Genomic DNA, 20,607 nt, shown 5'->3' with positions numbered 1-20,607 from the left:
TATGTGTCTCTCAGATCAATGTTCTCTTCATCCAAAGCAAAATCACACAATTCATGATCCTAAATATACAAATTTTAAACCCGAGTTTCTACAAGATCAAATATATATTTGAGTAATCTATAAATAACTAATCTGTTATTACTAATTGGAAACTCTTCCTGAACATCATCTATAGTAAAAACCAGAAAACCAAATCCGCACATTTGAATAATCGACCAAAAAGAACAAGGAACTTAGTTTGGTACAAGACTTAGTACTTCGTTAAACACCAGAAGAATCTTAATCACAATGCAATGAATACAAATTAAACTTCACTGAGGGGTTCAAACAAAAGAAAACAAAAAATAATCTAAGCCTTGTTTATCCTTTAGATTCTTTGACGAGAGAGAGAGAGAGAGAGAGATTAAAAATGCTAAGAAGGGTATATAAAGACATGAATTGAGGGTCTTGGTTGGACTTTGTGTTTGTCTTGAATCAACATAGTAGTAGAATCCGAATTATTTGGCCTCATATTTCAAGGGAAGTTCACACTAAGTGTCAAATCTTTATATTTTCATGTTGCTTCGTCCAAGAAGAGAAAAACCAGCCTTCAACGTCTTAAATGATCCAACCCAAAATCCCTTTTAATACGAAAATTTCTAACAAAACATAAAAGTTGAAGGGATGATTGATTAGAAGAATTAAGTAGTTTGCCGTAGCATATCTTGTTAGAAATCGTATCATTAGTGAAGATACCAATATAAGACAAGATAGTGAACAAGTTCCTTCCTTAGTTAATTTTGTAAGAAAACTTATACCAAACACTACATGACACAAACAATAAAACAACTCACCAAATACTTCCAACAGAGGAAGACAAGCAATTTTATTTTTTGTGGTTTAAATCTTTAGCATGATAGCATCTCTTCTCTCACATCATTTCACCTTGGTAAGGTCCTTGAGGCGCCATTGCTAGGAATCCGAGATTTCCATTGTAAAAGATGTAAGATGTTTTGTAGTTGCATACCAAACTTGTCTTGGACTTTACGAATAACCTACTTGTGTCCAAGCCATGCCAGGAATAGGATACTCATTTTTGCTGTATATAAGCCTTTACCCTCTTTCCCGCTTTGACTACAACGAGAAGAACGAGAAGAGAATGGCTGAGTTGATGCTACGGTGTGTCTTTGATGTAAGTTTATCAATGTCTGACACAGATATTGAGCGCAGACCATATCATCGCGACTGCAAATGTGCACTGCATACAGTAAACTACAAATGCTCACATTCCAGTTTACAGGAGAGGAATGTTTCATTTCGGAGAAGACAACTCAACAACAAGTGCTCCATTTCTGTATCACATTATGCTCATGAATCATTAGTTTCATCCATAAAGGCTCAACTAGAAACTAGTTGAAGCGGTTGTTGTATCAGTTTCCTCATCTGTTTTAGATCTTCTTCAACCATTCTTTGTGGTTGCCTACTGAGGAAATATTTCTGTCAAAATTGGGACTTCATACATCATAATGGATATCACATTCACACCTTATAACTCATACTACCACAAATAGTGATTCCATGAAACGAGCATGAAAATAACTAACTGTATATCAACTATCGAGCCATTAAATTTGATAGCCAAATGCAGATATATATCTTCTTCTTGAAACTTAATCCAGATTTTGTAGCATTCACTTGTTTCATATATTTGTTTCTCTTCCTCTGTAAAGTTATTCGACAAGTTTATATATACTTTAAATTCAATGAGCATATTCAGTAAGAAGGGACTGCACTACTTCATCCTCACAGAATTTACAAGTTCAAATCTGGAATATATGAAAAAATCTGCCAATTTTAGCCAAATATATCTGAGGTTGAGCAGTATGTTATTAAGATGAATATGTTTAGAGATAAAGAGTCAATGGAATCTGGGCATAATGACTATTCCAAGGACAGAGATAGTCGTTTCTGAAATAGTGACAAATCACTTACATCAAAATTCTCTTCATTGTCATGAGATTATGACAAAACTTGTAACTAAATTGACTCAAAACACAATTTTGTCTTCATACATACCCTAAGGCATTAAGCATGCAAACAATGTGATCTCAATTAGTAAGTATGACAAGAAATAAAGAATCAGTTCAATGTGGCAAAAGATTAATTTCAGTTACAAAAGAAACTTCCATCACATAATCACAAAATTTATGAGACTAATCTCTAAACAACTAATCTACTATTACTAATTAGAGACTGATGAAGATAATATTACTCTTTCTTATGCTAACTAACATCATCACTAGTAAAAATCGCAAAGCCAAATTCGCATGTTTGAATAGATTAGTTTGGTACAAGTGCTGGTATTTCGTTGCAATGCAGTGACAATAGATTGAATTTTTGTGAGCAGAGGAGTTCAAACAGAAGAAAACAAAACCCATATTTATGTAAGCCTTGTTATTCTTCAGATTCTTTCCCTTATTGCTCCTCCTGTCTTATTCAATACCCTTAGCCAACCAAGTCCAAATTTTCATAGTAAAAATTCTAGTTTGAAAAAGGGGCTCTTGAATATCACCCAACAGCACTCAAACAAAGTATTCTCTATAATCTAGACTCCCCACCATAGTTTTAATCTACAGAGCACTGATCCTCTACTCTATATAAATGATCAACAAACATGAAATATTCTACACATAGAAATCGTGGGAACGAGAGAAGAGAAAGAAAGATGTCGACAGCAGCAGCAACAAAGATGATGCTCCAGTGTGTCTTTGAAGGAAGCTTATCAATGTGTGACACAGACATTGAGCGCAGACCATATCATCGCGACTGCAAGTGTGCATTGCATAAGGAGAAAGGCAAATGCTCGCACTCTGCTTCAAAACAGATGAATGTTTCATTTCCAAAAACACAAGTTAGCAGCAAATGTTCCCTTTCTATGACAACAGCTTCTATTCAATATTCTTAGTGAATAAATCATCAAGTATCAGTAGGAGTAGATAGGGAAAGCATCAACCTACAATTAGGTTGCATTACACTGCAATCTAAAAGGTTAGTAGCAATAAGTTTAGTTTTTTTTTGTTCCTTTCTCGATCAGTTTGTTATCCTCTGGTAAGGAGTTAAGACGAAGAATAGTACCTCTTGGCTCTTGGCATAAGAGGTAGTACAGAGATGATATCAACTTCTCCTGTAAATTTTGTTGATATGTCCATAAATGGCACAGCTAAATTTTTTCTGTGATGCTTCAGAAATCCTCCATTGGTATCTGTTACAATAATGTTTGATTTCTTTATACATGAGAACTTGCCAATGAAGTTGTGAATGATAACAAAGGTGTTTGCTCTATGTCTGTGTTCATCATTTTCTCTTTCCTAGAAACCAGTTGCACCATATCACAACTTTAGCCTTTTTTATTACTGTGGTTAAGTAGAATCTTTGTTAACTACTTAAGTTCCAAACTGTGGTTAAATGATAAAAATGTTTGGTATTTATGGATACATTATGGTTTAAGGAAGAACAAGATCCTTCCTCAGTTTGGTAAGAAAACTCATGCGAAACACTACATGACATAATAGTAAATACATTTCCTAATAAAGGAAAAGAAACCAGCCATTTTTATTAATTATTTTTTATAAATATGATCTCAGTTTGAGTCAGTGCTATCTGGTAAAAGTAAAACTTTTAAATAGATGCTGGCAAAGATTTTCAAAACTAATATATTCCAAGAACACAGATAGTCACACATAAATCAGTTAGATCAAAGTTGTCTTCAATATAAGGTCTCCTTTTGCCTATAAAATTATGAAAAAAATAATAGTTGGAGTTGAAGAACTTATTTTTTAAGGAGCCTATATGCTGTTGGAGTTTATTTTCACAATTTATGATGAATTGTTTAGGATCTTATTTTCTCAAAAGCTTATGAAAACAACAATAATTTGGTGCGGTATTTCTTGTTATGAAGTATCAGTGGGACCATGCACGAAGAATCAAGTAAAAACTTAGTTTGTTTATAACAAAGTTTTGGCATTATTATTACACAACATAGAATACGAAAATATTCTTCTTCCCAACAATTCTTTCCCCATAAATAAACAAAACTATTCATGCCCTTCTTTTTTATGGTATTTTCTATCTATCACATCAGATTCCAATATACTCGTGTCTACTTACTAAGAATCTCTCGCCAAAATCTACTTCCAAAAAAGACAACATTCCAAGAAATTCCATTTGCACTAATTAGGCCTAAATGCTACAGATTCCAAATTTCTCTTCTCAAGAAATGCCAGCACTTCTTGTAACAGAACATTGATATCCAAGTAAAATTTAATGCCTCAATTATATCATTTTTTTTTAATTCTGCAACATCCAGTGTTATTTTTGAATTGCTACAACTATACCTTAATTTGTTCGACATATAACAAAGTAAGGAAGGGGAATTGCTAAGTAAAATTCATTTAAGAGTATCTTCCATGTCAATGACTCTCACTCCTATACATAAAAATTTCATCCACAAAAAAAGACCACTGAGAAAAGAATAAAAGAAAAATCTATGATGGTTCTAGATTAATTACACATAACAAATCCATTATCTCCTATTCATAAATACACGATTAATGGAGACATGTCATTGCGTATATGTGTAAATTCACACACAATACCTATCTACTAGTTTCTCAAGAATTTATTTCCCCTAATACAATTAATCTAAATTTTCAATTCTTCCACCTAACAAAGCAAGACAAAAGATAAACAAATTCTAGTGAACAATAAAAAATAAATGAGGAATAAACAAATAAATTGAATCATTAATTGCATGCATCTTGTTTTCTACTCATAATTAATTAAACCCGCAAATAATGTTTTCAAGTAATGAAAATTAATCAATAAACAAAGGATTCTTTACTTAATTATGATCATTGAGTATTTAAAAGCATTGGTTTCATATTAATATCTAAGAAAATTTAGTTTAAAGGTATATGTTGTGGATTGCAAGATTTTTTTTGAGCAAGCAACTCATAATTTCTGGGCTGGAAGTCATTTGTAGAGACATATGATACTGTAACAAGTGTTGTTGGTGTTCAATTTGATGACAAGTATCTAAATTATGTGGTACCACATAAATCCAAATTAAGTTACAAGTCACCATGAATGGTCACATCCAACATTTAGCAAAAATTAGAATAGAAGATTCTTATTTTGCATCTATCAATCTTACGTGTCCTGCTTTTCTCTTCGGTGACGTCACTATTCATGTAGGAGCACAATTATACAAACATTTATGGACTAGTAGGAAGCTACTGTAAATTAACATATAAACAGATTGAATTTTAATTACTAATATATTATAGAAAAAATCATATCATAAGAAGAGTTCTAATTAATATTATGAATATGTGAGTGGTTTGCATCGTATAGACGATACGATCACACAAAAAATTGTGTGAACTTGAAGTTACTAAATTATCTTTAAAAATTTATACGTGCAATTAAAATTTATAAAAATATATATACACTTTTATAATAATAAATAGATATAATATATCATAATATACTATTTCACTTAATAAAAATATATAATAATCTAATAAGGATATAATAAGTAAATCAAATTTTATACAACAAGTCTCTTAATTAATTTTATTGAATGGTGATGCGTTATATATGTTTATAGGCTAGACAGTCGTTTTACTTATGTACAAAATTATATCACTCATGTAAGTATCTGTGTTAACTTATGACATCAAATATACATAGCTCATTTTAATTTTCACTCAAATTAAAATACATGAGATAGAAAGAGAGAGCGTCATTCATATATTGAACATCTTATGCATAATATTGAGAGCTAGAGTGGGAGTTACTTCATTAAATCTGGATCCATATTTCCATGCAAAAAACTGGGAATCTTGATTAGGATATGCTATTTACAAAGATAATGTTTTTGGTTGAATGAAGCATCAATTTCAAAGTAATAGTTACCATACGTGCAAGCATGAACCATAGGTAGCCTTAGCTTTCAATACTCAACAAGCAAGCTAGCTCTTATGTCACAATAACCATTTTTATATGTACACATATATACAATCTCTCTCTCTCTCTCTCCCATAAACAAATTAATTAATTTCAAGAGGGTAAGACAAATTAAATATAATATTACAAATTAAAATTAAAGAGTTTCAAGAGCAGTGGTCCAAGTGTGGTGGAGTACATGCATAAATGTAGGAGAACTAAGCGGATAGAGTTGCAGATTCATAAAGGAAACTCACTCGGAATATTCCAACAGCTAAACTTTTCCCCTTCCTCACTTTTGTGTTTAAACTTTCACTAATTTAATTTCTTGATTTATATATTAATTTCGAGTCTAGTGTCCTATCACGTATGCATTCAGGCACATGACATATGTGTTATATGAGAGACCAATAATTGTAAAATGTTTGATTATAAAGTTATGGCATGTTACCGATAGCTAGCCTGGATATAACACTAATTAATATCACCCTTAATTTCTGATGGACAGATAAATATGATTACACTCTAAGCAAGTATCTAATCTTTTGAGGCATGTTTGAGCATTAACTTGCCTATATCCATTTGAGATGCATAATTTATTTATATAAATAATAGTATTATTAATTTTCTACCGTAAATTAATAACCAAGACCCTTTCGCGAAGATCGGAGACGACAAGGGAATTATCCGAATGTGCATTTATATTTGGAGTTTAATATATTACGGGCCATATAATAAATTGTATTATAGGAAATTAAATACTATAAAAGTAGAATTAGAAGATATATATGAATGATTTGACATTAGCTAGGTGAGCAGTGAGCACGATCTCGGGCGGAACTTACTTTGATGGCTTGATTTCCAAGTTTTTAGTTCATTTGCATCTTGATGCTTTTATTGCAAGTTGCAACCAATGAATTATTATAACAATCTAATTTATATTATAAATTTTTTAATTAAATTATCTATATTTAAAATATATACTAGCTCTTGGACATGTGCAATGCCCGAGAAATATTTATATATATGTGTGTTATAGGGAATGGATCAATAAAGAAGCTAAATATTCGAGAGAAGCAGAGAAGCTGAATAAGTCAATAATTTTACCGAATAAATCAAGAGAGCGCATGAATAGATATTCAGTGAATAACACGCACATTTATTCCGTTCAACGAAGAAGATATAAATTTTACAATATAAAGAAATTAAAAGTCTATAAAAAAGCTTTCAAAAAAAAAAAGTCTATAAAAAAAGGTCTATTGTCTCCCACAAAAGATATACCTCTAGATCGAACTGTGGGGACGTTGAACTAACTTAGGGTGCATGGGAAAATCTTTTGTTTTTTCAATCAATATGTACATACTATATATGCAGTAGATTCTTGAATTTAATTTGGGGAACTGCCCCACCCACCACTCTAGTGCCCTCGATCAGATTGTCACATTTTTTTCTTGAGATGATCACAATCACAATATTGCAGATACACAAAACATTTTGACCTAAAAAATGTTTACACAACAATTTTTCAAATTATTAATAACTCATAGTAATTAGATCATTAATTAATTAATTAAAATACTCTAGGCTGAAATTAATAGTGAAAAAACTCTTGTGACATCTTTATAACGATATAGGAGTATACTATATTCTATATTGTGAAGGATCTATATAAATACTTATGTTAGAAAGTCCAGAGTTGGAAATTAAGCCTAACCACTTTTCTTGAAAACACTGGCAGCTGTATACAATTAATATTGTTGACTAATATATTGCAAACTCGCCAAATAATTTACGACCTTTTGAGTGTCTTCTTCATGAACACAAAAAACTGGAGGGAAGCTAAGCATATAAATAGTTTAACGTTCCAATAAATTAAATGCTTTAATTTGTGGACCGATCCAAGCAATGAAACATGAAAAGAAGCAGACATGTATGATTGACAATGGAGACAATACTGAAAATGAAAGAATTGAATGATGATACGCAAACACAACCCACAATTTGTTAGCCAATAATAATCAGCAAAGCTACGTACGTACCTATATATATAGGAGAGTATTAATCAAAATAAAAAGGAATTAAGATGAATTCCTAGCTAGCATTAAAATTAGTAGTATGTACAGAGCGGAGATTGTGCCCCTTCTTGCATGACTAAAACACGGGCGCGGAAAGGGTAATGAAGTAATTTAAGGCATCAGTAGCTCCACAGAGTATCCAAATCTGAGATGTTGGGGCTGAAAGCAAGACCCTGAAGCTCAGCATCATCAAATGCATTCGTATTCATATTCATATTCTTGGAAGTTATCTCATGATTCGCCACGTTTTCGGTGCTCAGCCCAGTATCTTGTGACACAGACGAAAAGTGCTCCATTTTTGGAAGATAAAGGGCATTTTGGGGCCAAAATACCCTCTCATCATTGTAGTCCGTCAACGGCGGCATCGGCAGCAAGGGGTCGAGCCTCGATAGCTCGACCCCGGGGGTTCTTCTGATGCCGCTGTTCTTGTGGAACACGCGGCACACCACAAACTCCTCCTACCAACATATATATCATATTCATATCATATATGTGAAGATGAAAATAAAATTAAAATTAAACATGAATATAAAAATACCTTTGGTGGTCTAGAGAGGTTGTAGGTGGAGAAGGTGCCCTCGAGGCGAAACTCATGCATAACCCAATTGGTCTTGTCCCCTTTGGGGGCTCTTCCTTTGTAGAAGACGAGGGTTTTCTTCATTCCCACAAGGCAGTTTGAGTTTGTGCCTCTGTGAATCTCCTTGTCTTTGCCGGTCGCCTTCCAGTAGCCCGACTCCGTCGCCCGGTTCGTCCTCATTCCGGTCGGATACTTCCGGTCTCGCTGGCAGAAGAAGAACCATTCTTTCTCTCCCATTTTAGCTTTCTCTATAAATCACAAATTACTTACAACCTACGTATCTCAACTCATCCATCATTAATTAATTTAGAAAAGATGAGAGAAGAAATTACTTGGTAAATCCCATGGTTCACACTTATTAAGATCGGCTTCTCCGATGGCCTTGGCGACGAAGCGGCGGTCGAGGACCTTATGCAAGAGGTAGTGCATGATGATCTCTTCATCAGTGGGATGGAATCTGAACCCAGGAGGCAGCTCAACTACTAACTCATCATCTTCTTCCTTGCTCATCGATGGACCTGCAAACCCTACTTCCATCTCTCTTCTAATATTACGTCTATCTCTTCTAATAATGGAAAATGAAAATGAAAACTACCAAATGAGAAAGAGGACAACTGGATAGATGATGCTTCTTATATAGAACAAGAGCGAGGTTCAACTTTCTTGGGGAGAAAGGAAGAAATTGAGAGAGAAAGAGAGGTGGGAATGGAATTATATTTGCTAACCCGTTTATACCTTTTCCATTAATTAAATAATTATGTCTCCAAAATAAATGCATTCTGCTCTAAGTATATTTGAATCTAAGCTACTAAATAATTAACAAACTCTTGAATCATTCAAATACTATCAAAATCAATTAATTAATTAAATAATTGAGTCGATGCTGACATCATGCTGATGATGAGAAGATAAGGGAGGGGTGTGTGGGAAACGATACACGTTTCGCCAACGCGGAACACTGTGGAAAATGCCTGGATTTGTTGATGCTCTGAGCTTTGAATAAATGAATACATGTGATTTAACTCATAACGGTCAACATTTTAATACATGTTTTACGAAATTAAGAATACTTGGAAATTTATGTCTACTTGGAAAAATCTTATTTCACAAATTTGTCTTGGTCAATAAACACGTTAATCAAATAAATCGGAAATTTAGATGCAATGATTCATTCACATGAACGGCATTAATTTTATTTTTTTTTGTTATGCATTAATATTTAAGTGTACATGGCATGTAAAATATATATATAAGTAATTAATATATGAAATCTAATCTAATAGGAAAAAAGAAAAATCAAAGGCAAACTTTGTCCAAAAGTATAATTTGAGGATAAATATACACAGACAATGTGAACTAAATAGAAAATTAAAATTAATTTTTGAAATTCAGACATTTATACAATAAATTCATACGTGTCCTAAATATAATTTATATATTTACACGATTTTTCAAAGATTGTTAATTAAGGTGTGTAATTTATTTTGTTAATTAGGGCTTTAAATTGTCTAATTTTTATAAATAAAAAAAACAAAATAAAATGACTCATGTTTTATGGGACAACTCGACAAGGAATACTCCTCATCTTTGTTGGGATGGTGGGAGTAAAAGTTAAATACTTTCTAGCCTTGTTTTTTTAAAATTCCATTTTCATCTGAACAGAGTAACTCATGGTAATTGGCTGAGCACTTATTTAGTATCCATGTTTGTAAATGGACTTAATAATAAAAGTAAGATAAATAATTAATAATTATTTATCTCAAGGGGGAGTTAAAGTTATTTTTCAAAGAGAAATAGGGAAATTAGAGAAGGCCTTGGTTTTATTCAAATCAAACCCTGTTAATTAATAATTTGAGATACAAAATGCATAGATAATTCCAAATTAATTATTTAACTCTTCAGACTTATAAGGCCTTCCAAACATGCATTGATCGTATTATAATAATAAAAAAATAGTCAAATTTAAGATATAGAATGATAGAGTAAGTATATAGATTTCAATAAACAAATTGGAAAGATCTAACAAATTAAGAATTAATATACTGATATAGTTGATAATTTATATATTATTGAAACATAGTACATTAATTATGAATAAATTAAATAGTTGTATAAGAGCTAATTAGTACTTCTGTTTAGATGATATATAAATGAACAATTTCGTTGGAAAAAAGAAACACATTCCCTTTTCTCATTGACTTTATAAAGTCTTGAAAAAAAAGGGGAAAAACCATAACAAAACAAAATAGTTAGTTGACAAAGATCTAAATATAAAGAAAAATGTTTGGATGGAGATAGATAGCAGTTGGACGCCTTCATTCGTACAAACTAGCTCGTCACTTAATTTGGTATAGTAGTTATACGTAGTGTGTGTCTATATATATATATATATATATATATAGAAATAATAGAATTAAATGCTTCATAAAATATGTATTTTGAAACAAATCTAATAAATCGAATTAAAAAATAAAATGTAAAAATGAGTTGAGCTAGGTTTTGACTTTAGGAAATTGTAAAAGCACAGCAAATTGAGGATTAAGCTTCAATCATCGTTTTCCTAGTAAATCAACTGCCTCACGCATGACCTCACCACTCGTCACCTCCTACTAAACTCCAGCTGTAAGTTTTATATTCACAAATCGACCCAAATATATACTCCAGTGTATATATATAGGGGTGGACTAGAATAAAATCACTTTTTTTTGTATAAAATATGAACAATTTTCAGCCCTTAGATCATCAAGATTTTACGGTTGATTCATCACCTTGTTGAATGAATTCAGGTTCTGAGTTCGAATCCCAAAGGTAGCAATTCATACAGTTACACAGTCAATTCATACGTGTTCTACATAGAATTCATATATTTTAATTCGTTTATAATTTATACAAAAAAATGTGTTTTTATTCTAACACACCCCTATATATATATAGTCACACTAATTCTATAACAAAGAAATTCTATAAATTAAATGTATAATCATAAAAAAATAGAAGACATAAAATCCAAATAAAAAAATAGAAAATAAAAAGAAATGACTACAATTGTGATAATAATGACATATGTTTATCACATTGATGGATTGAATCGTAAAATAAAACAATAGTCCATTGTATTATAAGAAATTATTGAAATTGAAATGCAAAATTAGAAAATACAAAGGAATGGCTATAATTTTGAGAATATTATCATACGTTGAGCATATCGATCGATTATTCCATAAAATTATAGTACATGATATTATATTAAACGAATCAATGCACAATCTTTTGGTACCAAAAATTAATTATCATATTATCTTTGAAACTTTGATGAAAAGTCAATTAACTTTTTTCCATTCTTTAAAGCTCGAACCATAGTTAAGATCATTTAAATTAATTATATAACTAACCCTAGATTTTAAGGGCAGATTTTTATAGATGAAGTAGCAAAATGACAAGTCTTGAAAGTGAAAACTTTTCAAAATTACCGCAGTGAGTCAAATTTATTGATTTTTCTTCTTAAGTTAGGTAGGAGTAGAAAAATAAATTACGCATTTTTTACTCCCAGTTCCTTACTAGCTATAACTGCTCCCCAACTGTTTAACCGCCAAATTAAATATACTTGTATATACTATGATGTATCACCTTTTTTATCTCACTTTTATCCACATGTGAATTCTTTTTCTTGACTATGTGATAAATCTTTATCATTGAATTTAATTCCTCCCTTTGTTTTATTTTCTTGGACCTTCTAGAACATAGTTTTATTTTTTAAATGGTTTATTCTCTTCATGGTATTGATAAAGCCCCGTTACCAACTCTCGCCTACTATTACATTATATTGAATTCTCATATGTACAAACTTCTTTCTATTTCTCTACAAAAGTTTTGATCTAAGCCCGGCCCACAGAGAATACTGGGCTATTCACATACTTTCACCTTTAATTTGTAAAATTCAAAAAGTAAAATTATTTTATGATTTATAATTCTTAAGATTTAACATTTCTGCAAATATTTAAAATGATAAATAACATTATTGACTATTTATAGTGCTGACTAATGTACTAAATCCCTAATATGAACAATGCATATAATTGGGCTTGTCTCATCAAATCTTTTCGGCTAATAAGTAGAGATATTTATGATATAAGCCCAATAACTCTTTATCCATTCATAACACCAACATAAAATAAATACTGAAGCATGATCTCGAAACCCAATTTCATTTTATTTTTGACAACATCGCATGCCTATAACACCTTTTAAGTCCTGTTTAGCCTATATGGACGATTATTCTAATGAATTATTAATAATATAAAAAACATGGCGAAATAATATTTTAAGTTGGAGTAGACGTACTTAGATTATTATATTATTTATCATGATTTTAAAACTTTTTTGTGAAAAGGACTATCATACACTATGCAACACATTCCATTTGAAGGAAGTGTACACTTTACGATGGTTTTATATTCTAAAATTATCGATATCGTAATCACAAGATGTATTAATCCACATAATTTGCATCGTAATCACAAGATGTATCAATCCACATAATTTGCAGCACAATAATACGTTTTAGAACATATAGATGCATGCAAGTGATTTAGATCTCACTATTCATTTATTTATTTTATATTTCAGCAATATTAAAAATGAACTTTAAAAATCTGATGCAAAAACATGCACACAACTAACCCCCTAATTTGATATTTGTAATAGAAATAATTGCATACAAAATCTCAATCTTTAGCTATAGTTATTAGTACGGTCCAAACTTAAAATTTGATTGATATATTTCGAAACTTATATATTGTCGGGGTGATCCACCTGTATTATGATTTTGTTGTTGGGCATGTGACGATTGATTAATTGAGTTGAGAGTCTTTGTTATGGAGATAGAGATTTCCGATATATCAAATTGCAATTTTGGACGTCTGACCACAAAATTGATCATACGGGAGGACAATCCAGATAATGAATTTTAAAAAAAAAATTCAATCAATTTTGAGTTTCAACTTCGAACGATTATCTAAATATCAACTTTATAAAAAAAAAGATTTGATTTGTTAGAAAATTATAAAGTTGTGTCTTAATTGCAACAGATCAAATTTAAGTTGCATTTACATCAACAATGCCCAAAAATTGTGACTTAATATGCAATTATCTCTTTTTAATATAGGGACATGACACAACTAGCACACGTTAAATTAACAAGTCCAATGTTAGTTTAATTTTACTTTAATTGTGTTGGGCCTAAGTGTGTGAAATTGTGAAAGATTTAAATTTCATCATTGGCATAGATAATATTAACAAATATGAACATCACATGCATACATAATTTAGGCTACAATTTGGATTGGGGTAGAGTTAGAAGGAGTTTATTTAAAATTAGGATATCTCAATTGTGCTTCATCTCTTTTGTTGTAGTGGAAATGGAAATGGTGAAAATGGATTATCTAGTTGGAGAAATTAAATGAGAAAAATATATATTAATGAATAAAGAGATAGATAGCTAGGAATAAGTTCATTGCACCAAAAAATGGTCCCCCACATGAATTTTGCCAAACTTGTTTTTATTGCACACTCTTCTCCCACCAAAAAAGAGAAAATAAAATAAAAGCTCTCTTGTCACAGGACCACTGAAATGAAATAATCATGTATTATTTGAAGAAAGATTCCATCATCTATTCTTCCATCTTTATGATTTTTGTTTTTTTTTTCTTATTAATTTTTCCTTTGAGGGTTGCTATCTTGATTCTTGAAGACTCAAATTCCCAATTCATTACTTGCAAGTTGCAAGTAATCGACCACATGCGGATAATATGCTAAGCGAACACAAGAGAAATTCGTTTAAGTTCTTCGTTGAGATAACTATAGACATGGTCTTAAATTCTATAAAATTTTGATACGTAGTTTAGTAATTATTATTTTATTTTATTTTTGACTTTGGGGAGGAAGAGCGGTGGAGTTTGAACCATTGACCTCACTGTTTGTAAATATGAGTTCGTACCGTTTAGTGTCCCATCGAGGAGGACTGTAGTTTAGTAATTATTGATTATATATCTAAAGGGTTTTTTTTTAGGGGGTATTCAAATACTTCTAAAAGGGGAAAATAGTATTAGACTCACATGTATCATCATCTTTTACTTATTTTCTTCGCTCTTCTTCAGTTTCAACGTCTCTATGTTTAGTGTATGTTTTTTTACTATATATTATTATAGACTCACATTATATAAATATATATTTTTTTAAAAAAGAAATCGAATTTTCAAAAACATACATATCAAGGTGTTATATATACGTGCATAATTAAAATTGCTTAAAATTCAAATTGAACTTTGGGTGGTGGGGTTGAGGTGAATGATTCTAAAAAAACCCCACAAATTATGATATATGTTCCAAAGTAAGAGACGTGATAAAATAAACCATTTTTGTACGTATTTATTAATTTTTGTAACACTTCCAAAACTTGGTGTATGCTGGATATATAGTGGATACTGTTCTAGTATATGCAATTGCGATGTGTTGGTTAGTCATGGACTATTGATTTTGTTGTATACTTTTCTCTAACTGCTATTTTTTACAGTTTAAAAAGTGAGCCACATAATGTTTAGTCCACAGGTTCCATAATACGTGGAAAATGGGCACCACTAAAACACTTATCTTTTAGAATAAATTCTAAATTATTTTAAACTAGCATTTGCACCCCGTGCAATGCACGGAAAATATTTTTATATATATAAATTGATACCAGCTCAATTAAATATAAGAAAAAAATTAATTTTCACTTAATATATTTGAGTTGAATATTAAAAAAATAAAAAAACAAAGAAAAAAATCACAATAATAAAAATTGATATTGTGAAAAGGCATAAATAATAAGTAAAAAGAATAAAATAGAAAAAATTGATTTATTCAAACAAAGAGGGGAGATGAGAGAGAATTTTTAAAAATCATTAATCTTTAAATAAATATAACTCCCCATTTTAAATCAAATATTTACATAAAATATATCAAATGAATGCTCTTATAATGATATTTAATTTGATATATTTTATAAATAATTTAAATTTCACAATTTTAGAAAGAAATAATATTAAAAAATAAGAACACAAAGAAAAAATTATATTGTACAAATAAAACTTCAATTTTTTATAACTACAAAATTGTCACTTATTAATTTTGAAATCAATTTGAAATTGAAAATTATCTTCTTAATATATTATAAATTATTATATAAATATAAATTTATAAATTATTTATAACCAATGCCTTATAAATTGTGTATATATACACATATAAACATATAATTCATTATGGAATTATAAACGTGGGTTATGCAATTTTTCTTTTTAAACGTGGGGTGTGCATTTTTTAAAAAATTATGGGTTATGCAATTTTAATTGAGTTAGTTACTTAATTTTTGAATATATACAATAAGTCATTATTTTTGGAAGAAATCACAAAATTGCCATTGAAATTGATTTGAAATCAATTTCTAATTGAAAACTGATGTTTTAATATAGTATAGAATGCTCTTATAATGATATTTAATTTGATATATTTTATAAATAATTTAAATTTCACAATTTTAGAAAGAAATAATATTAAAAAATAAGAACACAAAGAAAAAATTATATTGTACAAATAAAACTTCAATTTTTTATAACTACAAAATTGTCACTTATTAATTTTGAAATCAATTTGAAATTGAAAATTATCTTCTTAATATATTATAAATTATTATATAAATATAAATTTATAAATTATTTATAACCAATGCCTTATAAATTGTGTATATATACACATATAAACATATAATTCATTATGGAATTATAAACGTGGGTTATGCAATTTTTCTTTTTAAACGTGGGGTGTGCATTTTTTAAAAAATTATGGGTTATGCAATTTTAATTGAGTTAGTTACTTAATTTTTGAATATATACAATAAGTCATTATTTTTGGAAGAAATCACAAAATTGCCATTGGAATTGATTTGAAATCAATTTCTAATTGAAAATTGATGTTTTAATATAGTATAGATTTTAATTAATTAGTTCTTACTACTAAACTTCAAATCTAGACCCTCTAAATCTCTCGCCACGTGTTTACATGAATCCATGATTTCCTGTTATTTATTTAATCTTTGTGTGTACACTGATTTCGTAGACGTTATTCACGAATATTTTTTATTTTTTTCTTATACTCCATATAATAGAACAACTTGAAAGAAGCATAAACTTTAAATGGACATACATAAATACAAATAAATATTAAGTGAAAAACTGAAAATGCTATCTTTCGTGAGAGTAATAATTAATAATGAATAAATTAATTAAATATTTAAATAAGCTTCTTCTTGTAATATATATACGGATTGTTATTTAAACTTACGTAAATTATTGTTTTTATAGAAACACTAATTTTGTGTTCAAAAAGTATCACCCATCTTTTCTCTCACACATTTTGATCCAGAAGAGCATCTTACATAACTTTTTTATGAGTGGGAAATTAATAGTTATTGATTAGAATATTTTTTTCTGTTTCATTATTTATTGCTAAAAAATTGGATGATTCACGTATCTCGTTTTTTTCGCGGGGTTAAAGTCAAATGTCAGGTAATTAATATAGTATCAAAATATCCCAACGATGGCCACACCTAACTTTAATTAATATTTTTATTTGGAGTCTAATAATTGTAAAGATCTACCTATACAAATCAGTATATAAAAATATTGAAATCCGTGATTAGAAGTCAGTCTTGGTGGCTTAAACCCATTGGCCAAGTGATGAAGATGACAAATCCAATCAAACAATTTTTATTTTTATTTTTAATAAAAACATTATCTCCAAGAAAATTTAGTTTATTTGCAGACATAAATCTCTCCAGCTTTCATATGGTGTCTCAGCATTAGTAAATAGAAGAATGCGTAATTTAATCACTTTAATATAAGAGTGCAGAATCAGCTCTCTGTCAGAACCATAGAATTATTGTCATCTTTCTAATCTTTTTGGTTAAAGTAATATTTGTTTAATGGAAATTATCTTTTAGGGGTTACAATAATCAAGATTTGGCACCAAAAACATAGGACGGGGGACAATGTTGTCACTTGGTTGTCTGATTCCGAACACATCATATAATTTTTTCTAGATCTTGATTAGGGTTAATTAATATGGGACTCTCTTTTCTGTTCTTTGCCACACTAAATTGTGTTATTTTACCTGATCTTTACACTCTTATAGTCTTACTTTTTTCATTGGTAAGTTTTATGAAATTAATCAAATCAAAATTTTAAGCAAGACTATAAAACGAGTTGAGCCGAGCAGAATACTAGCAAAGCTCGAACTCGCTTCATTTAAATATTTGAATGTTTGGATTCGGCTCGAATTCGATTCAAACTTTTATCTTGTTGTTCGAGCTCGGCTTGTCACCCACTTACTGAGCTTGATCTTGCTCGTATGATACTTGATAATGTCGAATTTAAACTTGAGCTCGAGCTCGACTCGTTAGATGTTCATATACATAATGTTCGAGCTCGAAATCATTGAAATTTTTGAAAAAAACTTCTTAATTAATATGTTACTCGAGTTCGTCATGTTTACGTAGATTTTTTTTTACGTCTAGTAATCAACTTATGCTTTATTACTTCAAATGATTCGGCTTGATAGATAAAAATAGCAAAATTAATTTCTTGTTTATTAATGGATTGGAACTTTCCCATGAATCTTTGATAATTTTAATCATTTAAGCTAATTTTATTTGATTCATATCCAATTGCAAGAGTGAGACTAAAGATATCCTAATAATAAATAAAGATAATTAAAAATACTCCAATGTAATCATAAAAAGTAAATGCCTCGTCCAGTGGTATTTGGATTTTGGGCAGATCATTACCGAAGAATATAAACTTTTTTTTTATTGTCTTTTGCATGTCTCCATATTTCGTGAAGGAGTCTCGTAAAAGAAGGTTAAAATTAATTTGACGATAAATTACGAAAATATACCAAATATTTTGAAATTTACAAAAATACTCCATGATATATATTTGAGGCGTGGGACTGTGTTTCCACTATTTTTTTGTTATTTGGATAATAGTGTTTGGTAGATTTGTACGATGAGTTCCAGTTTAGATAATCCAAAAAAATTCCAAATAATCAAAATGCAATAGAGAGCACGCTCGATGCCCCGTGGTGCAAACACACAATTCTGGGGAACAAACGTGACAGTAGTTAATTTGTAGTGAAAGAATTTTTTTTACTAGTAATAGAAATAAAATAAAAATAATAATAACAGTATCAATATATGTAGTACTAATAGTTAAATGGCAAAAAATGGGTATTGAATATAACTTGACATGGAGGCCAGGGTACTATTAAAGAGAAAATTATTATTCTTTTTACCGAATTCTAGCATTTTTTGGGACCAATCTGAAATCATTTAGAGCTATATATATTTCAAACTTTTTGGTTTTGTTTTTTAGGTCTTGTTCGAAATGTTTATCGTTATTCATGTTATCTACAGAAATTGGTACCCTTTTAAACTTTGTGCAATGTTAATATGTTTAAAAATTCATACCGTGCATTACAACTAATTAAATATATGTAATTCAATATTATTTACAGCAGTATTAAAGATATTTAACAAACTCAACGGGCCCTGACCTGCCATTTAAAATGTATACTAATATATTACTTAATATAATCAATCATATATATAGATTAAGATTATCATGCTAGCTAATCTTAAGTTGTCTTCTTCTGATTGATCATTATTATCTCTACCTAACGGATTTCTATGATGTTTAGAAACTTGTTTAGGAGTTATTATACATTAATTATCAACTAATTGAATTTGTAATTCTACCGGATGATGCAATCTAAGCTGGTTTTCATGTTTTAATATTTTGATTAATTATAATTTTGTTTGGATCATTCAATTCATTGTGCAGACTCTAGCTATGAATATGTCTTCATTGCTAAGTCAATTTGGCGCACAAAATTCAACACTCTAAAGAAAAATATTGTAGGTGACTATAGCACGGCATTACCTACCTAAAATTTCGTAGGGTGTCGGAGCTTTCGAAATATTTAATTATAGGTTTTGACAAAAGAATAATTGGGATATTTATTAAGGAGTTATTCAAGTTTGAATTTTAAGGGCAATGGGTCCAAAATTAGCCACAAGGCATATTATGTGTTGTAAATATATGGCATATTATGTATTATAAATACTCCATCCATTCATAATATTATTTTAACTTTTGTCATTTTAATCCGTCCATAATATCATTTCCACTTTCATTTATAGCAGTAATGTCCACAAACCCTACTCATAACAACAATGAGATCCAAACTCCACTCACATCAATTTAGATGAAGACTAAATTCTAAACTCTAGCTCTATATCTCCCTATAATTAAATAGAGGCTTTTAGTCTTCACTCTTGCATATTTATTTTCTATGTTATTCTCTCTTCTTCTCTCTAATTTATAACATAATGTAGGCATTTATATTTATTGCGACTCAAATTATATGTAAAAGTCAACTATGGTCAACTAGAAAATGTGAATTCGAACTAAAGTTTGAATAGTTATTTGTGCATTATAAAAAATTTATTCATAAATTTTATTGATTTATTTATATCAATTCCCATTCTCACGAAATATATCATTTTAATTCATTGGATCCTTATTTAACTTATTTCATAAGTCCGCTAATTTCTTTGTTACCTAAATTGTATCTTCTGTAATAATATTCCACATCATATCCTAGTTGTAAATATAATTGGACAAATATTTTTTCATGAAAAGAAAAAAGAAAATTAATTCTACTGCTGATTTTTGGATATTTAAATAGACAAATCTCATATTTAACACCAGAAATACAAGGGATTGTGTGCGTGTGTTGACCAAGCGGTAATGGGTTAATGTCTAAGGCCAAATGTTTTGGGTTTGAGTCTTTTGTGGCACGACCTTTAAATTTATT

General features: G+C 29.7%; 1 protein-coding gene across 1 annotated transcript; it reads right to left on the bottom strand.

Annotated features, from left to right (window-relative positions):
• Positions 1–7,943: 7,943 nt before the first annotated feature.
• LOC130987544 (NAC domain-containing protein 87-like) lies at positions 7,944–9,444 on the bottom strand. Its single transcript, XM_057911100.1, has 3 exons — positions 8,970–9,444; positions 8,599–8,885; positions 7,944–8,518 (listed from the first exon to the last, which is right to left on the bottom strand). The coding sequence occupies exons 1-3, from the start codon at positions 9,172–9,174 to the stop codon at positions 8,180–8,182; spliced, it is 831 nt and encodes a 276-aa protein (XP_057767083.1). The 5' UTR covers positions 9,175–9,444; the 3' UTR covers positions 7,944–8,179.
• Positions 9,445–20,607: the final 11,163 nt, after the last annotated feature.

This window comes from Salvia miltiorrhiza, chromosome 6 (genome assembly GCF_028751815.1).
Source record: "Salvia miltiorrhiza cultivar Shanhuang (shh) chromosome 6, IMPLAD_Smil_shh, whole genome shotgun sequence".
NCBI lineage: Eukaryota > Viridiplantae > Streptophyta > Magnoliopsida > Lamiales > Lamiaceae > Salvia > Salvia miltiorrhiza.
Note: the sequence above shows the minus strand (reverse complement) of the source record. Positions and strands in the feature narration are given on the sequence as shown.